General features: G+C 31.5%; 1 protein-coding gene across 1 annotated transcript in view; it reads left to right on the top strand.

Moving 5' to 3' along the window:
* Window positions 1–365: 365 nt before the first annotated feature.
* Window positions 366–27,429, top strand: part of LOC130443981 (uncharacterized) — a 140,997-nt gene continuing 113,933 nt past the window's right edge. Inside the window, exons 1-2 of the mRNA XM_056778921.1 lie at window positions 366–628; window positions 10,784–11,519. Coding sequence (XP_056634899.1) covers window positions 11,040–11,519 — 480 coding nt within the window. The 5' untranslated portion in view covers window positions 366–628; window positions 10,784–11,039. The remainder of the gene's footprint in view (window positions 629–10,783; window positions 11,520–27,429) is intronic.

Genomic DNA, 27,429 nt, shown 5'->3' with positions numbered 1-27,429 from the left:
ATTTGCTGATAATGTTTTGCACAATTACGATAAAACATTTTGGTTTCACTTGTACTGTCTACGTAAAACGCGTCGTTAGTCCCTGTACGCGTTACAATATATTGACGTCACATTCTCGTAAGAAAATATCCCAAACCGGCAACGTTCAAAAAGATTCGAAACATTAATTCTAGTTGTACTATACGGGATACTGAATTGATAAGAAGTTTATGTACTAAAGGTAACATCTTTTATTTATTAGACAACAAACTTCTAGATTAATTACAAAAAATAACATGAGAAATTATATCTAACACAGATGGGATGGGTCTCATCGATTCTTGGTTGAGGCATGCGCCTCCATCCAGTTACAGGGCTGGCTGGATAGAGGGACTTCAGCGCTTGTGGTGCATGCATCAAAATTCTCTATCTCCGAACTCTAAGTACGACGAAACAATCGCGCAAGGCGGATAGTTTGAAATTTACGCGTGTACTATAGCGAGTACTAATCCGAACGTATATTTTAAAGAAAAATCGGTTATATTTCTCTGTAAGAATATAAGACTTGTATTTCTTTTTTAATTTCAAGTTGTGTGTAGTTCGTCGTGGTCGAAAATATGAGAAAAAGTTGCGGGAAGTTTTTTCTAAGGTGAGGTAGGAAGTTTATCTAAAATAAATTTTGCTACAATTACGTGCTGACGTACACTTATTGAGTATTTGATTTTTTCCGAATAATTTGAGCCGTTTTTTTTCACCATTTGGCTATTAACGGGATGTGTAACTAAAAATTCGACTTATTTGAGATGCTAATTTTCATAGAACGCGTCTAGTTTAGACATCCAAAAATAGAGTAATAATTATCTTGTATATTTTTTCGAGAATAATTGTGAAATCAGCTTGTTAGTTTTACTGAGAAGTTGCGCATTTGCTATTATATAACATTTTAAGTTTTCAAAATCGGCTTAATAGTGGGCGTATTCTATAGGAAGTTGAAGAAATTAACAATAAAACAAATGGTATACAATTTATCTATCAAATTGTTTCTGAAGAATATTTACAAATTCAAGTTTCTAATTTGGAATAAATCCAATCAAATTCAATCAAATTTTTTTCTTGGAATATGCACGAATTCGCTGATTTCCAATCAAGCATATAATATATAATGTGTCCTCGGATAGGTGAAACGATTATTGTAAAAAATAAAATTGATTTCAATATTTATGATTTGACGTTTCACCTTGCTTGGTAAAAGGCTAAATTCTAGCATAATTTCAATTTGGAGAATCAAGTATGCCTCGGAAAATTTCTAAAAAGTGAGTGAAGTGTCTTTTATGTGGCAAATATAAAAAAGTTATTGGGAAAAGTTGTTCAAAATCAACGTTTTCAGTCATATCAGCTGTAAACTATAATTTTCAATTTTTATCATAATAAAAAATTCATATTTGGTTTATTTCAACTGGATAAACACTAATTAGTGATAGTTGATTAAAAATAACTGCATGTTTTTGTAATTGATTGAGCTGCTCTAGCTATTCTGTTTTTTAATATCCCAATATCATTCGGAATGTGCGGAATGTGTGGAATGTCCACATTATTATAAGATCCGGGAATCTTAGAGGCCACCGTGTTACTTATTCTCCAAACTAACTTTCACCAAACTGATAATTTATCGAATTAATAATTCTTTGGGTAGAATAAGCAGGGCAGTCGTTGAAAGAAATGAATCTGTCGAATATTTAAAGGAGGCCGGTCAATAGATATTTGCAGAATTTTAAAGTGAGCTGATTTGAGCTGGTTCCATTAATAAAGAAAGGTTCGATTTGAAATATTACCTTCTCGCTTCAATTACGTTAACGGGAATTGCCTCCACTACAATATCGACAGTTTTCAGAAGAGAAAACAACATTTATAGTAAAAATACTTTTCTTCTCTCCAACCTTCTTATTTCTTACACCTTTTTATAAATGTTTTACGAGATTTCAAAACATGTTGATAAAGATCGTCAATTTATACATTTTATTTCAATTTGATTCTCATAAAAAAGAGACCTAAAATTGAGACAAAAAATAACTTTTCTTCATACTTTGGTCTAAAGTTCGCATCATTTACAAAATATTTAGTAGCAGAGTTTAAACGAGGCCGTACGATCTGCAAAGACCAGTATCTTAATGGTAGACCAAATGAGGTGACGACTCGAGAAATGTTGAATAAAATCCATATAGTAGTACTGGATGATCGTTGACTGAAAGTGTGCGAGCTAGCAGACATAGTAGGCATTTTAAAAAGTGCGGTACATCGCATATTAACTGAAAATTTGGACATGAGAAACCTTTGCGCAAGATGGGTGTCGAATTTGCTCACAATGGAATGAAAACAGCTTCGTGAATATGTTTCGTTCGAGTATTTGGTAATGTTTAGAGAGTAATGATAGAAGTAAAGCCAAATTTTTGCGCCGTTTCATAAACATGAATGAAATGTAGGTCCATCACTTCATACCCAAAACAAAAAAATAATCAAAACAGAGGACTGAAAAGGGAGAACCGGCTCCAAAGAAGGCAAATACGGTTCCATCTGCAGGCAAGATCATGGCGTCGGTTTTTTGGGTTGCTCGTGGGATAATTTCCATTGACTATCTTGAAAAAGGAAAAACTTTCAGCGGCGAGTATTGTTCCTAAAAGCCTACCGGCTAAAATCTTTGCAAAAATCTGTTTCTTCTGAGTCAGTTTATGAAAATTCTCGTAATTGTTATAATATGTATGTTAGAGTAATCGGCTTTAGCCAGATTAAATTCTAAGTTTTAACATGAAACGTTAACTATGTAATATCTAACTGGAACAACAACTAAACTGAAATAGCTTGGATACGCCAACTATATTAATGCACGTGATCATGAATATATGACTAACAACGATGTTAAAATAAACCATATTTTATTGGAACGTGAAATATGACTTTATCATTCCAATACCGATTTCGGTTAGCATTTCAATGAAGTACAGGGGCGTCACTTGGAAAATGGTTTTTAAATTAAATTCCGAATTATTCAAGATCCATAAAAAAGAAATAGTTGAAAATGTGTATTTCATGAATAGAATATTGAAATACAAGTGGGAGAAGGTTTTTCATTGCAGCAAGAGTTCCAAATTCGAACACGCACGAATACTGGAATGGCCTCTGTTACGAGCGTTTCATTCTCTTTTTCTGTTTCGGCTTGTATCTACATTATTTATTTAAAGAAAAATGTATATTAGGGAAATTACACCGTTACGTAGGTGGTCGGTTGGTTGCACTGATTTATATTTGACAGTTGACTTTGGAAATAATATTTGAATTTAAAAGTTCGCTTGAGTCAGAAAAAACTCCTGTAAGCGGAATGTTGGATAGAAAACCTCAATTTACATTACCAAAATTGCAGTACGACGCCACATAAATAATTTACCTCTTTAGAAAATATATTTGTATGATTTGTCCATATTTCATAACTACATTTACTTTTTTAAAAGCTTGTAAATAATATCTTAAAATTGAAATAATCTCACATCATCGAAGAATGCATTGTCCAGTCAACTGTCAAAATGTACTTCAGAGGTACCACTACAGAAAATTACCAAAAATCGTTTAAGAATGAAATCCATTCGAATTCATAGGAAAATTCATGCAAGAATAAGGTTGATCTAATACCAGATAAATATATTTCCAAATTATTTCGTTTTTCTTGGATTTTGTTGAACAAACTTAAGTGATGATATTTAAAAAAATATAGTGTTTGCGAAATTGCAAGAAGGAAGAAGCAGTCAACACCTTAGGAATAATGATAAGCAACAGAAATATGATATAAAGAATGAGACAAGAAAAATGATTGATGATGAATGAAGTACAAAATCATAATACGGAATAAGAGATTACGCTGAGCAACCAAATTAAGAGTCTACAAGATTGCGAAAAAACGAGTAGATACATACGCCGCTAAACCTATGATACTAACAAATATGGACGAAAAACAACTAAAAATATATGAGAGGAGAATAATTAGGGGAATTCGTGGACCAGTGAAACTGAAGATATAGTAAAAACTATTAAATCGAAAAGATTACCGTGGTACGGACATATTGAAAGAATGGAAAAACGAATAAGAGAAAGATAACAAGAAAAGATTGCCAGGAAGGATAGAAACTGAATAGGAAGATAATTGTACTAGATATGCATAGTCTAGGAGTACATAAATAGAACAGACGCGTTTAGAACAGAAATAAATGGAGAATAATAATAGTAATAATAAACTGTAAATTAGTAGTGATAATTTGGTGGGTGACATTTTCCAAAATATTAGCTCGGAAGAGATCAAAATAAATGATTTCTACTATTCACCGTTGAAAATATTTTCACCGTTTTTCAAAAGAGAAAACAACTACTTTCCTGGCTAATTCCTTTGGATTAAAAATATTGCAATTCTCTTTCAATACCAGTTTAGTTATAATACAAGTCACAAGGACAAACTTGAACTAAGGTGACATAGATTTACCTAACGGTTCCTTTACGCATGTGACATATTTACTTACAAAAAAATACGAAATGGGTTTGTTATTTTAGCCTTAGGAACACTGAATATTGTATTTATTTCAACAAAATTAATACAAAAAGCAAAAAATTAACGATAAATAAAGGAAACAAAGAAAAAAAATAGAAATGAAAATAATATAAGAAAAACATTGATTTTCAAAGTAGGAAATTAAAATTAACATAGGTATTTATTTAAATGAAATACAGAATGGTTTAGTTGTACTGTGGTGAAAACTATTTCTCAAATAATGAACAATATATGGTTTTTCAGTTGAGTAAGCTAGCATTTTCCTAGCAATTTGAAAAAAAATCAGTGTTGACAAACTAGTTAACTATATAATTTGATCTAAAGTTCTGGTGATGTGAAGCGGAACTGACATTGGCAAATGACATGATAATTGACAGAGTGCTTTACGTTTCTGTTGGATAATTCAATCATAATTACGGTCTCTTTGGAGATTGGAAATCTACCACAAATTATACAAAGCATTTTCCAATACATGATGACAGATCGAAAGTTATAAAAGTTATAAAATAATTATTGTACACATGGTGTTCCGTAAATAGATACCGAGAATTAGGGAAATTGTAAGACCTGTGTAAGTAAAAAAAAATGTGATCAGCTTACATTCAGAGTCTGAAGAAGACAAGTAATTGAAACATCAGTCAATTGCAAAGGTAGGTGTGCTGTTCAGTATGAATATCACCAACAGTTCTAGAGTACACAGCTTAACAACTTTGCAAAAGATAATGACCAGTCAAATTTTTTGGTTCGGTTTCGTGACAAGAATATGAGTTTATCAGGGCTAATTGTATAAAAAAACCGAAGAACTTTCAATATCACTGGATTTCAAGGGAATGATTTAAATAGTTATGACAACAACATAGTGTATCAGGACCTATCTTACGTGAAAAAACTGGAGAATTTCCGATATCACTAGGAGACATTTCATTTCAAATCAGTAATAGAATTGGTAAATGTCATGACTTCATGTTAGAGAAGGTTCGTTGCATTTGCACTTTCACCACCAACTTTCTTAGTTTGACACTTTCTTAGCGTCATGGTGGTGAGCACAGTAAAGAGCAATAAACTATATTGCTGGTAACAAATATTACAGTTACTGTACAATTTGAACCATTAGTTATAAGAAAGGCTCAAAACCTCGTTGTTTTTCCTTTAGTACATTTCTACCATTGGACTATGAGGGTAAAATGAAAATCTGGAAGACAACCAAAATTTTCGTGGGATGATAGTTAACCAGAAAATGTTCAAGGAGAAACGAAAAATATTAGAAGTGTAATTGATGTGGTGGTAATGTAAACATGTTCATTATTATTTCTGACTGTTCAATTCCCTTTCCGAATTCATGATTTTGCAGCAAGTTTTGTTTCTATTATTTGGAAATTCAACTTCATGGAAAATTTTATATTATATCTAATATTTTTCTGTTACAAAATTTTTCTCATAGTGTGTTCATTCAACTCTTCAATATTCTAACCATTTTTTGATATGTTTTTATTCAGATAATATCAAATTATCTGTGCTGAAATTATTGAAAATTTATAAGGAAAATTAGTTATATTTTTGTCATTTATGGGCACTTTTCCATTTTATGGGTAATTGAAATATATATTTGGATCGTTATTATTAATTATATCGCCCTTAAAAAGACAATATTGATCTTCATGACATATTTAAGTTACCTAGTTACTTTTTGCGATATACGCTAATGAAGGACACAGAAGAAATAATCATTACCCAACAAGTCGTGTGACTAAGAAAAACACATTTATTCATCAATGTAATCTCCTTCAAGGGCAATACAATCATTCCAACGCTTCTCTAACTTCTCGATGCCGTGCTTGTAGAAGGATTTGTCTTTTGCCTCAAAATAGGCTTCAGTTCTAGTTATTGCTTCTTCCGGCTGCATTTTTTTGAGATCAGCGATTAGCCATTAGTCACTGGGGACCAGATCTGGACTATACGGTGAATGAGGAAGCAATTCGAAGTGTAATTCGTTCAATTTAACCATCGTTGCCATCTACTTGTGAATCAGTGCATTTTCTTGGTGAAACAGTGGTTTATTTCTTCGACATATGGGGTTGTTTTTCCTCGATTTTTGCATTCAAACGATCCAACAACTCTATGTTGTATTCGCTATTGATTGTCCCTCCCTTTTGGAGATAGTCGATGAACATTACTCCATGCGCATTTCAAAATATTGAAGCCATAACCTTCCCAGCTGACTGTTGTGCCTCTGGACCCTTTGGACGTGGTTCACGGGCTGTAGTCCACTCAGATGATGATCGTTTTGATTCCGCAGTGAAGTGAAGAAATCTGATTTATTATATGTAAACATGGCCATTTACTGCTCTGAATCATCAACACGTAGTTGTTTTTGATCGACTGTGAGTAAGCATGGAACCAACTTTGAAAAAAGCTTTCTCGTGGTCAAATGTTCATGTGTAACTGTAAACATACTGCTTTCTAATATCTTAACGGCCGCAGCTATCTTACGCAATTTTAATTTACGATTGGATATAACAAATTTGCGGACTTTTTTGATATTTTCTGGAAGAACCACCTCAATTGGACGACCCGAACGTTCACCATCATAGGTGTCTGTACGACCACGTTTAAATTCGGCAAACCAATAAAAAATTAACACACGAAAATGTTTTAAAAATAACAAAAGTAGTTTAACTTAAATGGCTGTCACTTTCTTCTGACTAATCGAAATGTCGAATCTTCACCCGCCCTAGGAGATATACTGGAAGTATATCTCCATTCTGAATTATTTATAAATAAACAAAATTGTGTATGCGTGATGTCTCCTTTCAAATAAGTATAAAATGTAACTGAAATCGAGTTAACTCTAGCTAAGAAAACTCTCAAGAATGAAAGATTTATCCCATTAGCGTACTACAATATACTATTATCTTGAATAAAACGACAACGAGTAAAACCACTTTTGTGTGTGTGGAAATAACGAAAAAGAAAAACACTTAAGCGACTGTCATTTTCTGGAAAATTTTAAAAGCGCTACATACAATTTTGATTCTTGAAAGCTCGTCCGAAATTGTCTGATAAAATAATATTTAGAAACTTCACAATGTAATTATGTGGAGTTTGTCTTGAGAAAATTGTCCCTCGCAAGAATTTATGAAATACGGTGACATAAACAAAGAGAAGAGAGTGGATCGCGGAATATATTTAGCATCATAAGATACTAAGGTATAGTTATTTTAACTATTTTTCAAATTTACGCTAAACCAGCTGAAGAAATATTTTCCTTATTGTTAGTATCAGCCTTATAGTTGAGTTAGTAGGTGTTGTGCCCCACTTGAAACTTAAAACCGATATTCTTGGAAAAGTTAATGAGGCACATTAGCTTGATCTTTCTACGTCACTGGACAAACTGTAATGTTTGCCCAAATGTTTGCATCTCTCTTGTTTGAGTGATGAATTATCTACAATTATCTAAAATTTCTTTTTTTCATCGTTGCGTTCGTGATGCTTATATCATGGGGATGGCCGAGTCCGGTTGAAATACCAGTCATATTTAGCACCCGTTTTTGTAATTGATTGGTATGACAGGCAGAAGGCTCATCTATTTATACTTCAGATTATCCTGTGTCAAAAGTTCCTATATATTTCCAAAGAACTTGTTTTGCGAGCTACACTTTTGGTCACATCAAGAAAGGGTCATGAGCATATTAATGGTTTTACTGATTCCTGTTGTGCGATCTAACCACTCTCATCGTTCATTCTGGATTCATCCATATACCAGGTGATTCCATTATTCCTTAATATGGGGACTGGGGTCTCTAGTTCATTGTTTTCTATCAATAAAGTATGTCTCCAAGCCCTTGTTATTAACAGAACTGTATGGAATATATCATTGAATATTCACCAGCAGCCTGCTTCCAGATTTTCCAAAACTTTCTCAATCGAATATGAAAGTTAATTATTATTATAATTAATATTAATTAATATTAATACTCAGTATAACCACAAAAACTTTTTGTTTCTAGAAAATGTACAATCATACATGTGACAAAAATAATATATTCATAATTTTTTTTCAACTCTGCTCTTATAAACTTTGTTCTATTTCCATCCCTTGTTCTATGATGTCAACTCGTTTTGTAAACATCTCGCTTGGAAAGAATTCGAGACAATTTCTCCAGATGGCGTTGAGGAGTTAAATTGGATTTTCCACGCTTCAAATAAAAATGTACTGTTTATTCTTCCAGTTATTTCATTCACCGACTTTTATTTCCAGCTAATTTTCCAAAATACTCTTTAATAAATCCAGACAATGAAAAATTTCATTTTGAAAAACGAAAATTAAAATTCCAAATGCTAATGTTTCCCAATATTTTCTTAGTTATGTTACGCGTAAACTGATATTGCAAGATCATCATGTCTTATACCGCATAAACATTTGTCTGTCAAAAAGATTTGTTCGCGTGGTATACCACATAATTTGACAATCGCTCAAAAAAATCTCGTATCAATCGTAGTGCTTCAAAAGACGTATATAGAATCGTGATAGGCGACGAATCATGGATCTCTCCATATGAGCCCGATAATAAACAAAAATCGATTGAAACCAAATGCAACGAAAGTTGTTCAAGCTTGAAGCACTTTGAAGAATATGGTCGCCAACGTTGCATTAAAGCAACGTAGAACCATCAATTTTGAACAGTACACCAGTATTTGTTTTCTAGAAGTGTTCAAGGAAGCCAATCGCAGAAGATGAACATCAGTTCAAACGAAAATGTTTCGGAACGGTCAATATAAACAATAAAACCAAATCTAATAATATGTATTTGTCTTATAACTCTATTAAATCATTGTTGTCGGTTATTTATACTCTACCAGTGTAAACTAGTTGCTTCAATTATCTCCAAATATGTTAGTCAAGAAGATTAAAATCAGGGGATCTGAAAGGACACGAAATACGTCTCATTCACCTGTTGTCATGAAATATATCACTCGCATAACAAGGATCGCGTTGGCAAGCAAAATCGGCAAGATATTTTGCACTAGTCCTCTTAAGGGATCATCAAAAAAGCGATGACCTACAAATTAGTAATTTATGACACCAATTCACACTTTAACCGAATGACTTTCTCGAATAATATCTTCTTCTACCAACAGATGTGAATTAAGGGAATTATTTATTTCGTCTCTTGCAAATTGGGCTTTATCTGTAAATGGTTCTAATCTCTATACAAAACTTCAACTATTGGTTTCAGTTCAGAATTTTATTAATCCTATAAATCTGGATTTATGTCACATGGGGCTCACAAGGAGATAATGAAGAAGTTGAAATGCAAGTTAAAACCAATAGAAAGATACTTTTGGAAGATGGAATCATCCAAACTGAGCAATTTGTTAGGACAACCATCAGCGCACTTAGTTTGGTCAGAAGGTAAATGAGAAGAGAATAGACGCAACTACTAATTCGAAAGGATATGGTCCTTGAAAGAGAAGATAAACGTTTTCAAGAATATCATGTAAAAACAGCAACTTTGATTAGAGTCTGATAAAGATCAGTATAATCTTTATATAACAAAATAAATCCGTATCTAGGCAGGATAACTTCTGTTTGGTCAGCTAGTATAAAATAAAATACAATTACAAATAAGTAGAAAAATGGAATTTTCACACTAATGATGTGAAGCAGAGTTCAGGGTTAACAAAGTATCGAAAGAATAAAACGTCCTCTTAGAGAATTCGTAAAAAATGATTTGAGTATTCAAATTTTTTTACATGCGTTTGGGTGGTGCCATGGATGGTTTAGCTTCAAAATCAGGCGGTAGATGGCGCTGCAGTGGGTATCCAGGTTATTTATCTATACTGCAACTAAACGGCTGGATCGACGTTTTGTGTATTCATTCAAGTGGAAAATATATTCTTAAATCAGCACGATAGGTGGCATTAAATTTATGTGTGCATACGAGTGGTTCGATTTTTGGATTGTTACCAATTGGGCATAAGCCGCCCCTGGCCTTCAGATAGTAGTGTAGAATTATTCATTCCTTCAAACATAAAAATTCATAATGTTCGAATGTATAAATTGGGAAATGGGAAATATAAGTTTTGATTTCACAACTTTAAATGCCTATAAATCAGAAACGAGGAATCGTATTATTATACCATTTACATAAAGTCCTGGTATACCCTGTATATTATAAAGTATTTATAAATAAATAAGTTTATTTTTTTTTTCAGATGTCAACAAGCTTTAGTATTTATGCAAGAAAATGACTGTTCCCAAAAGGAAGCAACCGATCTATAACAAAGTGAAATTCAAATAAATCTACTCCATTCCTTCGATTGCCTTAGCGTTAGCAACCAAAGCAATAACTTTTCCTAACCTAAAAAATGTCGAAATCATTAATTCTCATAATCGATTTAGATACTATAATGACCGATTCTTCACAACCTATTAAATCGTTTCTAGTATGACCCTTCTCGAGCACAACCCATGAGAACCCCTTCCCCTTCACCCAAATTACCCAAAATGTTGTTACCAGATAACCTGCTAAAGATAATATTTATACAGTTTTGCCTGTTGATAACTTCAGTTCGTAGCGAAGGCCACGGACCACTCAACGGTCGCGTTTACTTTGCTATAGCGGCTACACCGAGCGCTCAAAGTTTCTCTAGAGCATTCAATAAAACACTAATGAACATGACTTCGAATTTTTTATCGGGAAGAAGCGGGAAAGTCGGTTTCAATATAAGTTTGGAGACGATCGTCATCGACTTACCGGAAAATGGTAGTTTCAGTGCTATTTTGCTGGAAGGGGTGTGCGAGAAGTTGGAAGAAAAACGTGTCGTGGCGGTTTTGATCATTGGTCATTCGCCGGCGGCGTTTACGGTTTCGGTAACAGCCAAGCATGCGGGAATTCCCGTCTTATGGGCCAGAGGCCATGCACAAGTTTTGCCGGGGCTTCAGAGTTTAGTAAGTTCGAATTTAGTTTGAGAACTTCTTCAGCATGTAAAATAATTTAGATTTTAGATTACAAGTTGAGGAAATTTTAATATAATTTAATGTTCAATGTTTTAATTTATGCAATTGCATTTTTGAATTATATACTTATATATGCACGCATTTGAACGGTCTGAGATTAATAAAACTTAACGCTGCTAGGAATTGAAAAGATTCAATGATGAACTTGGGCAGTGACGACGGCTCGTGACTATAAGTTAAGGTGATTCAAAAATTAACAAGAAGATATCGAGTTCCCAGGGAGTGTGGGACTTTTGCCGAATAGGTCAATTAATAAAAAACAACTAACCTATTATTCTATTATAATTTTTTTTTAGGTGGAAAATGTGTAAACAGTTCAAATGAACTATTCTGTTTATTGAATATTTTAGAAAACTAATTGAAATATTGATAAGATAGCTTAATAAAGTCCATTAACTCAATTTTATATATCTTTATAAAATGATTTAGATTATTTATTTATTGAACAGATAAGTGCAATTTTTATTCAAAAAGTAGTTTTTCAAACATTTGTTTTGTATGTTCGGATATGAGGTGCGTAAAAATGCTTTTAATAATGTCAATGTAAATCGAGCACCCGCTTCATCCATTCTACATGTTTACAAACCGATCATATTGGAAAAATAAAAGTGTGGGTAATTCAATTGTCTAAACGTATCATGATATTTTTTTTGTAATCTTATTATATTAGTATAAATTTTTATGTTCGTTTTTTTTCTGAATCGGTCAAAAAGCGTGAAAAAAAGTACCGTAGTGGTTCATTTTTTCACGGTTTTGCGTTAAAAAACTGCAGTCACGTGTCTGTTTTTAATTATAAATTTTTTTTTCAAATAATGGGCTTTCTTTCTCATGTCAATTCGTTTCTCCGATAAACTGTCTCACTTTTATTTCTTGAAATTCGTCAAAAAATCCGTTTTGTGTTTCATTAAAAGGAGTGTAGTATTATTATTATTATTAGTGATAGAGAGTAATAGCGAAGAAAGTTTAAATTGCACACCAGAAGATGTTGTTGAATCGGCAACTGCAGCGATTACGAATCTTCTCCCTGAGAAATCCAGGGAACAGTATTTAAAGGAATATAATTCTTTTATGAAATGGCGAGCTGAAAAAGTCATAAACAGCTTCACAGAAAGAGTGTTACTATTTTACTTTTAAACTAAATCCAAAATGTGGAAGTCTTCAACACTTTGGTCGACTTATTCAAAACTGAAAGGCATCCTAATGGTAAATAACGAAGTAGACATCAGTAAATACTCGAAATTCATTGCATATTTGAAGAATAAATTAGTTGGCTAAAGACCCAAAACATTTGCAAGTGAAGAAATTATTAAGTTTCTGTTGCAAGCTCCAGACGATCATTTTCTCATGTATAAGGATAGATATTGTTTGTAACATCTTTCAGGTTGCTCTAATATTCGGAACCGCAGGAGCTCTGCGGAAGCAGGAATTATATAAAATGAAGTGTAACGATATTAATAATACCGGAAATGTTTTACCTGATACAAAACCTTATGCTGAACGTCTACTAACTGTTATTGGTGAAATATCTGAGAATAGATTAAACTTGGTAAACATTTATAAAAAAAACGACCCATAAATGTCAGAACAGATCATTGCTTTCTGCAGTATAGAAATGGAAAATGCAAAACCCAAGTTGTAGGTATCAATACCTTTTCAAAATTTACTACGCTGAGCATACATTTCGACGCTTTTCGGCGTCTCTAATAGTGGATTCCGATGATGATATAATTCAACACAGTTGCGGAGGGTTACGTAGACGACTCAATAAAAAACAAAATGGATTTTGCAGTGAAAATGAATGAAAACACGAACAACTAGTTCGACTCCAAGCAACATTGACAATGTTCACAATCCAATAAGTACTAATACAACTATAGAAGATGTTATTTCTTTGAAATCGTTAAATGTTGCCAATTCAAGTAGCAATAGTAATGTAACTTCTTCTTTACTTCAAATTAATAATGCTCACAGTTGTACTTTTGATATTACTAGTTCAAAATAAAAATTGATAAAAGTTTTGTCGAATTGACGGGCGTAGAAAATTTTGTATGAAGCTCGTGAGTAAAGTAGCTTTTTTCACTCGTAGAAATTGTCAGTCAAACAGTCGTATTTGTGAAAAAAGTATTACTTTGTTGCATAATTAACTATTTTCGGGTTTTAATTGATTTTCTTCTCAGTTTTCAACTCGATAAAATTTTAGGCGATTACAAACTCTTATAAAAAGTAACGTATAAAAGTTTTGTCGAATTTTTTTAAGTCTACTGACGTAGAAAAATTTTTGTATGAAACTTGTGAGTAAAGTAAATTTTTTTCACTCGTAGGAATTGAAGTAGAGTATTACGTTACTCACTTGTTGCACAAATAACTATTAATGTCTTACTTCTTATTTTATCACTAGAATAAAAGGAATCTTTTCGGTATTCATATTTACAATTTGATTAGAGAAAAATTAATCACCGAGGTTTAATCCATATACACAAGAAACATCATTTTTCTGAAGTACAATGTCTAATTAATTGTGATTTGCGCCGGTGTTTATTTCTTAGACCTCTTTTATATAGTTTAGTTGATAAATTATATTGATTTTAGGTCTCTATCAATAAAAAATTCGTTTAAAAGTATATAATACTCACGTTTTGACTTTTTCAGTCTTTATCAAGATATCATTTGACTCTGACGAATGAGTATTTATTTTAATCAATAAATCACCTACATCATGAGAATATCATTATAAAAATGAAATAGAAATCTGTTTTAACAAGAGAATCAATTTTTCCTTAGTTCTTACATCTCAAATATGTATCAGTGAACCTTTTCGAAAAATTCCCTTTTTCTTGTATTTGATTCCGTCTCAAGAAGTCTAGGATCTTTATTACTGTATCTTTTTTTGATATTTCGTAGTTCGTTAATGCAGTTTTATGTTTTCTATCGTATTGATGACCTTTTAGTCTATTTTCTAAATAGTGTGATGTCTGCCCTATGTAGACAGCGTCACAATCTTTACAAGATACTCGATATATAATATACTCCTTTTGTTTTTGGGTATTTTAGATTCTAGCTTAGTGAAATATCTGGATAATATATGACTTATATTAATATCATATTTATTGATATAATTGGATAGTTGTTGTGAAAGTCCTTGTACATGGTAAGAAAAGAATTGATTATAGTATTCCTTTCTTGCATATGTTGTTCTATATAATTATCTTCTTTCAATGCAGTTTTCGCTTTTCTAATAGCTAAGAATCTAAATTCAGCATCTTATGCTTGGATAGATCTATCAGACAAAGTTATTATCACTGGTCTTTTTCGTAATAAAGGACGACATGTATTGAAGTTCAAATATCTTGAGGACCAAGTTGGTTTCGTATAACATTATGTTATTTTTAATTTTATAATGTGACATTTCGATTGTGAAGTGAATATGATAAGAATTGAATTTTTTATTTATGTTTTAAATTTGATTTTTTGGTACGGCAGTAATTAAATCATCTACATATCGGAGTTTGCTTAGGGTTTCTTCAAGATTTTCCATTACTAATTGTGCTATAACACTTGAAATGGAAGCTTCCATAGCACAACCATCAATTTGTTTATATCCATCCATTTCCAAATTTGAAGTATGTTGTTATAAATGTCAGTTCTATAGCTTTGTTGATTTCGTTATGAAGTATGTCTGTTTATTTTTTAATTTTGACCAATTTTTGCTTAATATATCTTTCACAATTGTAGTAGGACTATTTGTATATAAAGAAAATACATCTAACGAAATAAATAAAAATTCGTCAGGAACTTTTATATATGAGTATCTATAGATAGATATTGTGTTTGTATTGTAATGTTTTAAAGTACAGTTAACGACGAAAACTCCACGTTATTTTCTTATTGGTACCTATATTTCGAAATAATCAATCTCTGTATTTATATGCCAAAAAATGATTAAGAATTAATAATGCGAAGTAGTAATAGTAATGAAGAATCGCAGTTGCTATCTCAAAAATGAGAATACTTATAAAAAAGGTAACGACGAAGTTATCAAATAAGATTTTCAAAAAAAAATCGTATGAATTTGAGTCATTACATTACAAAACGAGGGTAATATCTCAATTTATTTATGTTTCGTTTATATTTTCTGGAACTACTATATCTCAGCTTTTGTTATGGTGTGTCAACTTTAAAATTAATCAATGACAGCAAACAGATAAATCCTCAACCTACACTCTGGTGAAGTTCCATAATATTTTATGTGCACTGAAATTGTTTGATTAGATAAAATATTAGACGGATTAACCTGGGAGGTATTTGTCCACATATCGTAGGTTTCCTTATGGAAAATGGAGGAAATCGTCTCGATTTTGTGATCAATATCGGAGAAGTGGTAATTTCCTGTTCATTTATTTGTACTCAATCCAACAGTTTCATGGCATTTTCAATAAATCCGCTACTAGTTTGGGTGATCTTTTCGAAATTCAACATTCAGTGTTATTATATGTACCGAAAAAATTATTTGTTAGAAACTATGCGCATAAGAAAGGAAAATAGCATTTTTCACTTCGTTACAGATACGGCAAAACACCCCTAATCAAACAATTTACTATTACTACTTAGGAAGCAACGTTTCTTTTATGTTTATAACAAACGTTTTCCTTGTATTCCATTCGTATTTTATTTTGTTGCTGTACTGATGATTTTTTTTATTTTTCACAAAAAAACAAACTTAAGGATTCTTCTCAGGATTTTTATGGCATTGATAACACGTCTTTTGATTTCGTAACAAATTTCCCTGATCGAAAATGCGAATGGAATTTCTAAAAACATGAACAAACCAGTTCATATGAGAAATTTTCTCATAAAACTGAAATTTCAATTCATTACTGCACATTTGATAAATAATCCAAAAATTGTTATCTAACATAGTCCCCTTCGTAGAACGTGCGTGAAACAAAGATAACGAGGGTAGGGAGATTCTGTTAGAGTTACGATGTTTTTTTAAACTAGAAAGCGGTGGAAAATAAATTCATATTTCAATAAAACATAATGTGGAAAATTATTTTATAATTTGGATGTTGATAAACGTTTATTATAATAATGGATCACGTAGTAGATTCTAAATAATCAAGTCCTACCTCAACGATATCAAATAAATGAACATTAACCTGAACATGCTGAAGATAAAATACATCTTTATCAAATAATCAAAATGGGGAACTCATCCAAACAATCCGATACTTAATTAACCTCATGGGAAAAGTAACAATTCAATTCGCATGACGCAATTAATAATGTAATGTTTTTCTTATTAATTTAAACTGTTTCTAACTGTGAGGTAAACTTATTTACATTGTCTTTTACTCACTTAATTTAATTATACAATCACGATAAACACTATAATAACTTAGTTCTAAAAATAAAATGAACAAATCGCCACTGTATGTAAGAAAACATGATAAAATAACCATCAAATGAATTCCGTGAGCCGGTGCATTCACCAAACTTTAGACTCTTCCATCAAAACCGAACAGGACCGGCTTCACGGTTTATATCGTAGACAAGATCGTAAAAATAGTTTTTAATTAGTGTTATGGGTTTTCCTCAGTCGAAACTAATCATTGAAATTAATAATTCCTCCATCTTTTATTTTTCTCAATAACTACTAATAATATTTGTGGATAAATGGAATGGAGAATAGTGGAGGTCTATTTTCTTCCATACGTTTTCCATGCGCCTATTCACTTTTATTAACACTTAACGAGGCAAAAAAGTTCTGGATATTCAGTCATAACTCGGGAATTTGCAGCACTGCGTCTCTACGGCCACATCCGCGTATAGAAGCGGTTCTTTCAGTTTTTATTTCAAGCCTGAAGTACATGTCATCAAAGCAGACGTATGCAATATGTTATACGAGGATTGAAACATACGAAATATTTGCGCAAAGTTTTCATCGTAGAATAATGTACGCAAGGATTTGTTTTGATGCATACACAACGGTGGTCGAAGCTGGAACCATCAGGTATTCACTGTTGATGAGTTCTTTATATTTGAATGTGACCCCGACACACGTAAACAAAGTTGGCATCATTTTAAATATCTTCTTGGCACATAGGGACTGGACATTTCTTTCTAAGTATCCTGGTGCGATTGAGGACATGAATTTTCTGTGTACGATCAGAATTCGTCAAGAGTTTTGTTGTTATTCTCTAGCACAACTTGTTTTGAAAGAGAAAAACTTTACCACATATCCCATTAATCCGATTTTTTTCATTTTCCAAGATAAAGTAACAAATTAAAGGAACTCATGGCTAAGAGAACGTCAATGAGCCTAGAAAGATAACCAAGGAAGCATTGAATTATAGTAAAAACGTTGTGCAGAGTTAAATCAAAACTATTGTTAAGGTCAAATAGAATTTGGACCTTGATATTTTTATTATTTGAAATTTAATTGCCACTTCTCATATATTCCGCATTGTTGTATTATATTTTTGTTTATAATCATTCTAACTATGCTTTTCATCTACTATTTTGTCATATTTGTTCCATTTTCAAGATAATCATCGCTGATATTGATGTTAATTATTGTTTCTTCCATGTAGTATCTTTATCCGTTTTTGAATCTCTCCAAATAATGGCGTTAACAATTCAATTTCGATAGTTTTTAAAGTACGTGCAGAGATTGGAAAGTTGATTGAATTCTTGAGAGATAAGAACCATTTTAATAGAAAATAAAGTTGAACTGAATTCCTGGATTTATTAACGTATGAAAATATTCTTTTTATATCAACTAGTGGCATATTTTTAGAAACTATTGTTGGAACTATAAAAAAATTATAACAATCGGATCAAAACTAAATCTGTTGGCATTTCGAGATTCCTATAAATAACCCTGTACGTCGAGAAACTTTATCCCTTGTCGTTTTTGGTATATACGTGATTCAAAGAGGTTGACTTATTTTCAGAAATCTCTAAAGAGTGAGCTGAATAATAGAGGCACAATTCGAGTATCTGATGGAAGTTAATTTGAAATTCAAATTTTCAAGGGTTTAAATATAACATCAGAGCAATTCTGAATTATAAATTAAAAATGGAGTCATAAGCTTTTTCTGTCTACGAATAACGTTCATAAATGAATCGGTGATTTAGGTAATTAACTTTTAAGATGTATGTGCAATTTATACTTTTTTTTAAGAATAAAATTACACTGGATATTTTTTTATTTCTTTTGTCCAACGAGAATAGGAGATTTAAGTTCATAAAGAGCAAAAAGTCAATAGAGTTTTTTGAAATTTTTAACAGAAATTAGTTTCTCACTTTAACAGTGACGGTATGATTAATTACACCCATTTTTATTTCAAAATCTTCTTCCTCGTCTATCAGGATACTAACCAGCAGCAAACCAGCTTTCCCCGCAAATTTGAAGTAATTTTCTCTTGGAATTATTGGACTTTTAGCAACGTAATGAATGCTGATAGTGGAATTATAAGTTAACTTGGGTCATTTCAAATATTTTTAATACTCAAGGTTTTGATCTAATCGAACATATTTCGGTTGTGGAAACTTCTAGTTTTCAAAAACTTCCGAGAGCTCAGCAAAAAAACGGTGGTTTGTAAACTTATTTTACTACCAGAGAAAGTGATATTTGTTATTCAAGCTCTCAAAATCCCCTTCTTACGATGAAACATCTCTTAACTATGCTGCAACTGAAAAAAAATTAAACTAACTGATCTTGTAATTGGTACAGTAGATTTTATTTTTTGTATTATTTGTGAATACATTGAAATTTATTTCACTGGGTTTTGTAGTATTTTTTATAATCGAATAGAGGAAATTAGTTAGTCACATTCTTCACTTAATTGTATAATCATCGATTGCTGGTAGCAAACCTTGTGGGCTATAGCGTTTTAGAAAGACACGGCTTGGTAGCTGTTTCTAAGGCTTATACTTCTTAAAAAAAAGAAGTCTTGATTTATTCTGGGCGACTACAAGAGAGCTAAATATTCATGAATCTTCCTGTATGCTGTGTCACATGGCTGTCGTACGTATTGATTTCAATCTCAACACACTGAAACACTGAATGTGAATTTATATATCTGTTCTCGTCCATACAGAACCAAAAGTGGAGCTGTAGCGCTAGCTTTCTTTGTAGAAACATTAGGATGGATTATTCTACATTGATTGCCACTACACTGATTAACAGATTGCTTCTACCCTATTCCAGAATTCTGAAAAGATTGGTGTTGATCTGTTTTCGTCTACGGGATTAGGTGTGATTTAAACGACAGTATTGTCGACGACGGTATAGTTTTGTCGAGTTGATGTACAAAAGAAATGGATTTGGTAAAGGGATGCGCCCCTGGAAAGCTTTAGACCACTGCTGACCTCAAACTCTTCTGAAATGTTATTTAATAGGCCTTTAAGTAAGCTATTAAGTCAGTTGATAAGTGAGGACGACAGACCGTGTATTCTTAATTTATTTAGAAGGTTAGCATGCCAAATCCTGTGTTAAATGAAACGTTGGGTGAAGTATATTGATTTCCAAGGGCAGTAATTCAGATTAATTTTATGTTATCTTTTCATTTTGTTCCCAACAATTCACAGTATTTTTTTTTACCCATGTTAAATGCATAATCAGTTTAATATAACTGTTTTATTAGTTATACCTCGCATTATATCGAATCAGTTCAGATCAAAATACTATATCTACAAACGTACACGTACACAATAAACTTTTAATGAAAAAAAAATGCTTGGGATCTGATGGATAAACTTCGCTTTTTATTCCGTCCGGTTGGAAGCACTGAATATTTCCGGTAAGAAAGTAGAGCGATAATAACATAGTAAAGAAAGAAAGCCATTTGATGCTTTTAATAGAAAGTATAATCACAGCACAAAATACAAAAAACTTTTATAGAGTGTCATTATCATTTTGAGACATGAAAGTAGTCATTTACAAATATTACGTTCGAAAAAATTTCATTGTAGTATTAGATGACGAGAAATTTGACCAGATTTTTCATCAAGGTAAACCTTTATATTCCATAGAAATGAGAAACTCCCTTTCATTTGTTTTCATTCTATGAACCATTAAACTAACTACAGTTCACGAAACTTGGATTCCGTGACAATAAATTTGTTAAAAATCATTCACAAATTATTACCATGAAGTTGGCGAAAAGTATAAAAAAATTGTAGGCCCTTTTTTTAGTTTTCAGCGATCTCACTAAAGTATTTGACAAGGTGAGATCATGCGATGTGCGATATATCCTTAAAAATAAAAGTGTACCGAAAATAGTGAAAGAAATCATAAGAGAAAATTAACTACAATATGTCAACTAAAATTTTAGTGGATTAAAATATAATAGGGTCATTCAAAAACCATCAAGAACCCGACAAGGAAATCCACTTACTGTTTAATTGATAATGGTCAAAATAATTGACATTAAAATTATATCAGTGAACAAAGACAATTCAGCACTTCTGCACGCTTAGGCATAAACATGACCTCAAGGCGAAATAGAATAAAATAAATAAAAGTGATAGAGAAGCCAGTCCAAACATCTCAGGATGTGAAGATAATAAATGAACGGAGTCATAGGTCACGAATGTTGGATTAACATAAGAGATGAAATAAGCATGTTTTAATGTTAGAGGGGGATGTCTATGCACAAACTAGAAGGTATAACTCAGAAACTTCTGGAAACCAAAGCATCATATCTACTACCCAACGTTATCAAGAAGGCCTCTTTTGAATGTGCTATGTGCTCTTTTTCCCTGGTTCTGTTCATGCATTCACTACTCTCTGTTAAGTTTGGTTTCGTTAATTATTCTTGGAACCTCCCAAAAACATCGATATCCCGTGTGGTATTGGGTTTTTGATCAGTTCCTTACGCTCTTGATGAGCATTTGTTTTCTTCATCCTCTGGTGTCAGTGCTACATCTATTCCGTCATCTTCGAAGAATCTCTTCTTTTTTTGTCTTCTTCTTTGTCGTCGCTCTCGTACCATCTCGTATAAACTGTATAAGCAAGTTATACACGTTTAGACTAGATGATTTTATGCACTTCTCGAATCACATTTATCGACTCTAAATCGACTGCGACCTTATCCGAGGTTTTCTTGATGTGTTAACCAAACGTACGCTCGGTTTCCAAATTACTCCTTCTTTAGTTCAGGTGAAACAATGATTCGATTAGTAATTAAAGGCAATGTCCTCCTATAATGCATAACCACGTTGAACAAATTCATTTTATAACTCTACTCATGCATTTTTTTCATGGAATATATAGACAGGACGCCTGAAGAGGAAAACGCTTAAGCCTAAAGAGAGAAATATAGGTATGAAGTCTTTTATATGAGAGGCACAAGTGTTTGGTTTAAAGAAGTTGATTCAGACATACTTTATCCACATTATTTATGAATAGATGTATTTGAAAAATTACTGGAGGTCGTAATAGAACATATAATATGATATATGATCCCTCATACGTTTTTATTTGTTATCTATATCGTTTCAAAATGTTTGTTTTTATGAAATTCATATACTTCTACTAATGATCTTACGTGCAAATTAAAAAGGAAGCAGTTTCTTAAACTACTTTGATATTAATATAAAATAAACATTATTTGATGGGTGGATAATTTTCAAAAGTTGATGTCCCCTTTGTTGTCCCGATTATGTTTGTCAGAATATTTATAATATTTATTTTTTAAACAAAATTTGAAACTTTCGATATGTGGAAGTGAGTCGGAAGGAATTTCAGAAATTCTATCCCAAAGACATATTTGAACAATTTTATCTAATTCTGTTTTTTCTTTGCGAGCGTAAAAAGAGTTCCGCGTATTTATATAGCTCGGAAACTACTTTTCAATTACATTGGAAGACAATAAAGTAATTTAATGAATGTCTATTGTTCGCTGGAGTTTCTAGAACTGGAGTACAATTATTAAGAACTTCTTCGAGTTTTAGTAATAATGCAATTTATCACTTAAGTCAATGCTTTTTCTGAAAACTAGAGGAATTACAAAGATGCAATAAACTTTTCCAGTTTAGTCACTGAACTGATGATAATATATATTAGTACTGATTGAAACAAAGCATAATATTTCTCACGATTTCTCAAAATAATAGTTTAAGAACGTATGTTTCTTATATATAGAAAATTAAAAAATGTTTTTTCTAACTTATTAAGCTATTTCTAAACTGCAGATCCAGTATAAGAATCGATCCTTCTAGAACTAAGCACAAATATTTAACAAGATGATCTAGTAAAAGTAAAAATATCAGTGTTGAGGTAGTACTTGAAAAGTCAATCAAACTCAGTCAATAGCAGTAGTGCTATTTTTCTATTCTCAAAAATTCAATAGCTGATGATTATAGATTATTACAATTATGAAATAAAGAATCATCAACAAAAGAAATTCTAAGATGCTCGGTCAGCAGTTTCGCAGCTCATTTTATTCAATAGTATATTTCCGGGTGTTCACTTTTAACCGCTTTCGGGAGTAGATTGGCGCAGTCAATAGGAATCTTGAGTATATTGGTAAGGATATGAGAAGATGATTTGAAATTATCATCGAGTGAGTTTGAGAAATTTTTCAATTCTTTTGAATATTTATAAAAATTATTTCTTGAACTTTAAGAAAGGATGAAGATATTTGGAACTTAAAAATTTAATTTTGTAAGAAGTTGGTTTCTCTATAGAGCAAAAATCTAATCTTAAGAACAGTTTCGATTTTCCATGTTCACAATTTGTAGACAAGGGAAATAACGAGATAAATATGGAGTACTTGTTGGAAAAACAATTATGTTAGTTTTATTTTAATCAATGTTTGATATCTTCTTAGGTTTAGATTTTGGACAATTATCGTGAAGAGCTATGAGAGAATATGGAGGAAAAGCAAAGGAAACGTAAGAAGAAAAGATGAGGAGAGCTAAAATACAAACAAATTAAGAGAGAAAAACATGAAATAGAGAACTCATTAGGAAGTTTGCAGAAATTTCGTCAGGAGATTTTTCAAATATCTATAATAGAAATTATTTTAACGATGTGGAAATATGACGAGGGAAACATGGCAAAGTAATTTTATTTCTCGATACACAAATTTTCGAATAGCGCATAATAAAACAAAAGAATTGACATGAAAAATATAAAAGTGGAAGAGCTATAAAAAATACCAAATTTTTCGAGAACTGTGTATCTTAAAATTTTTAAAATTACGATTTTCATCATAATTTGAAGTCGTCGGTTTATATTAGTATAATAATAAATTCAAATAAAATTATAGTAGACAAAAATTCGCGTTGTAATTCCAGAAAAGCCAAGTTTAGCAGATTGCGAACAAAAAGTCATAAATTCGGATTTATTTCACGCTTACAAGAAATATAGGCACTACTGCAAGTTTGCCTTTCGTGTCACAACAGGTTTAAGTCTTAATTTCCTTTTTATGTAATGAATTGTAAAAAGGCTGTTTTATTACGTTTATTCTTTTTATCGGTGCTTTCTACCTCGTTGGCTGGAATAAAGTATGTCTTCTAATATTTTCGAAGACAACAAGAGGCATTTATTTCTTTATCTTCTAATGTCTTAATTACAGCTATTTCAAATCACGTTATTTGACTTTCTGGTAACCTTACTTAACTTTACGTGTATTTTATTTGATTTCCAGAGTGGAAATCCTAATAATGATCGAAACAAAAGACTGAGCATTCTATTCAAAACTGAACTTGTTTTACTCATTAAATTGAATTGCAGGAAAATGTATTCGACCTCAAATTTCCACGGTTTGTCGGAGGTTACAATATCTGCACCATAATCAAGTCTTCTGATTAAAGAGCGCTCGCTTTGCGTCAATTAGGAAAACAATTCAATTTCGGTTAATACTCCGTGCTTCTTCACTTTAATACTCTTCACATTTTAATCATAAATATACAAATGGAAGGAGAGAAGTACTATCATTTCTTATAACCGGGATTTGTATACGTATGAACATAACTTTTTTTATCATAGTAGTTATTACGAGGGCTGCTACTTTAGTTTAGCGATAGCTAAATAAAAACAAGTATTTGTAATTGGATAGGACTTTATTGGTTTTCAAAATATTCCCAATTATAATCAATACACTTTTGCATGATTTTAAATCAATTAGAAACATATGTTTTAAAAACATCAAGGTGTAAAAAAATATTGACCCATCAATTTATTTCTGATCTGCGGGAATAGGGAGAAATGTTTTGGTTTGACTTGGTTTGACATTTTTTTGAAATGATGTGTGAGAGCTCGCATTGTCGTGGTGGTTTCCCTGGTTTATTCGAACAATTCTGGAAAACAATGTTTCAAGTATCTATGAACAACTATATATTATATACCACTCTTATGACAAAACGTTCTGAGTACGTTCACTATTGAAAATGTCAATTTCTTTGATGATAACGTTAGATTTGACATATTCACATCAGTATTGCCATGTTTTAAAACTTCAGTAGCAATTTGATTTGATTTGATTTTTGATTGCGAGAATTAGTTTCTTAACCAATTTTCATTGAAATTGTAGTAGATGTAGTCTCAAAAAAGACTCTCCTTATTCTGAACATATACAAAAGCTGAATTTATGTGTTTAAAATATAACCAGACAGAAATTTGTTTTATTCTATCTGCTTTATTTCCCCAATACATATAAAACACGAATTCCCACCGAAGTGAATTTATAAAATTATTTTCTGAAAGTAATTTTAGAAGATGTAAAATATAAAGTAGCACAAGCACTGGTTCTATCGCAGTTTATCAAGATTTTAATTTGTATGCTCGGTTTATTCTTTTATTCTGTATTATGGTTTTAAGCTATATACTGCATTAGTTGTATATATCTCGGTTTTTGTTGCTAAGATCAAAGTTGAGATAATTTAGTGTTTCCAGCTTCAAAATTTTTTTAATACCGCTAAAATTCAATCTTGCCGTACTCTAACGTTTATTTCAATTTCCTCGGATGGTTCTTCTTGTCATATTGCTTTTCCAAAAGAATTTATCATCATCATTTTCTCCATTTTTTTCCACTTTTGTGATACTTCCACTTTTTCCATGTCTTTCATAATTGCCTTTTCGAACGGTCAATACTGTTCAGTTAATGAACAACATTTGCATTCCAATGTTTTGCTCTTGGCATATTCGATTTTCGATAATTTCCTATTTTTAGTTCTATTTTTTTAGTTTTTTTATATATGATCTAAAGCAATCTAATTTCCTTATTCCATTATTACAATATTCATATAATGAAAATGAGCTAACAAAGAAAAGCTAGGAAATTCTTGTATATAGGTAGAAGAGGGAAAAGCAAAGAGGAAAATTTAGGTAACGAGAGATAGTCCATACAGGGAAAAATCATTGAATTGAAAGGAAAACTCTCGAGAAATGAAAAAATATCCAATAAAAATAGAAATATATGACATTAATGAATGAAAGAGTCTCAATTCAAAGCTCAAAGACATAAAAAAATAAAAACTTGAAATGTATTATAAATTGCTTAGAATATTTATTGAACCAATTTTAAGGAAATTTATATAATACTAATAACCTCATTAGCCGCAAAATTATTAAAATCCAACCCGAATTATTATAAGAGTTCATAAATTTCGGATAAAGAAAACCGAAAATTATACCAATTATGCAAATTTCAACGTCACCAAGCTACACGATATTCCCACTTCCGAAGATTTATAAAACCACCACTGTTTGACTAAGAAATTCTCGAAACGGAAATTAGAAGATCAAGTTAGGTGTTTTTACAACGAAATGGAAATCACTCATTTTGTTGACGAACTCAGTTTAAAACGAGACGTAGTTTATAAGGGAAATTCACATTAAACTTGAATACATATTTTCGTGTAAGATGATCTGTTTTATTTTCTTATTGTGTCGCTCTGGATAAAATGACAAAACAACATATTTTGAACCATTCTGCTTAATTATACGGAATCATTGATGAATTCTATAAAGGAAAGACAGTAAACATTTGATCAATTAACTATAGATACATGTTTACATCGACATTTGATCCTTCTTTTATTTATCATAGATAATTATTTCAGCTTTAACATGAACAATTTTTTAATATTCGAGTCTGCCCGATTGCACATTAAATCTCCTTACTACTTTGATTAACGCTTCATTTCAAAATAGCACTTTTCCTAATTGCCTAGACGGCTAAAATTATACCTCTGCATAAAGGAGGAGATAAAAATCAAGTATGGAATTATCGCCCAACGTTATTTAATATCATAGAAAGTTTAGTCAAAAAGAGGCTTTTATTATTTCTGTTAAATATTAAATTTATTAAAAAATACTATCCATCAATTTGAATTTTTAAGTAAAAAATGTACAAATGATGCTATATTCTATCTATCTAATTAGTTAAGGGCTCAATATTTTACAATGCAGAAAATGCACAATCACTTGCCAATTCCAATCAAATCGATATCATCTTTTCCCACATTCCGCAATAATTTGAGGGCATATTTACTTGAAAGTACCTTCTACTCTGTAAACGACTTCTAATTATGATATTTAATTCCGGACATGTTGCATACTGGTTCAATTTATGCTATAGACTTATATACTAATTATTACCTATTACTACTACCTATAATTTTTTTACTTATTGAAGTTTTATTTTGTACATTGAAATTTTATTGTGTTTGTATCTTTATGTTTGTATTTAAATTTTTACGAGCTTTTGTTTACAATTTTTTGACTATAACGCATTTCCCTCACACAGAAAACTGTTGTTATGGTATGTTTAGATTACTGACAACTCCGCCATTCCGCTATCCTGCGTTCTTGAGAAAAAAGAGAAGG

Source organism: Diorhabda sublineata, chromosome 1 (assembly GCF_026230105.1).
Source record: "Diorhabda sublineata isolate icDioSubl1.1 chromosome 1, icDioSubl1.1, whole genome shotgun sequence".
Taxonomy (NCBI): domain Eukaryota; kingdom Metazoa; phylum Arthropoda; class Insecta; order Coleoptera; family Chrysomelidae; genus Diorhabda; species Diorhabda sublineata.
The sequence above is the reverse complement of the archived record's forward strand: the minus strand, read 5'-3'. Positions and strand labels throughout refer to the sequence as shown.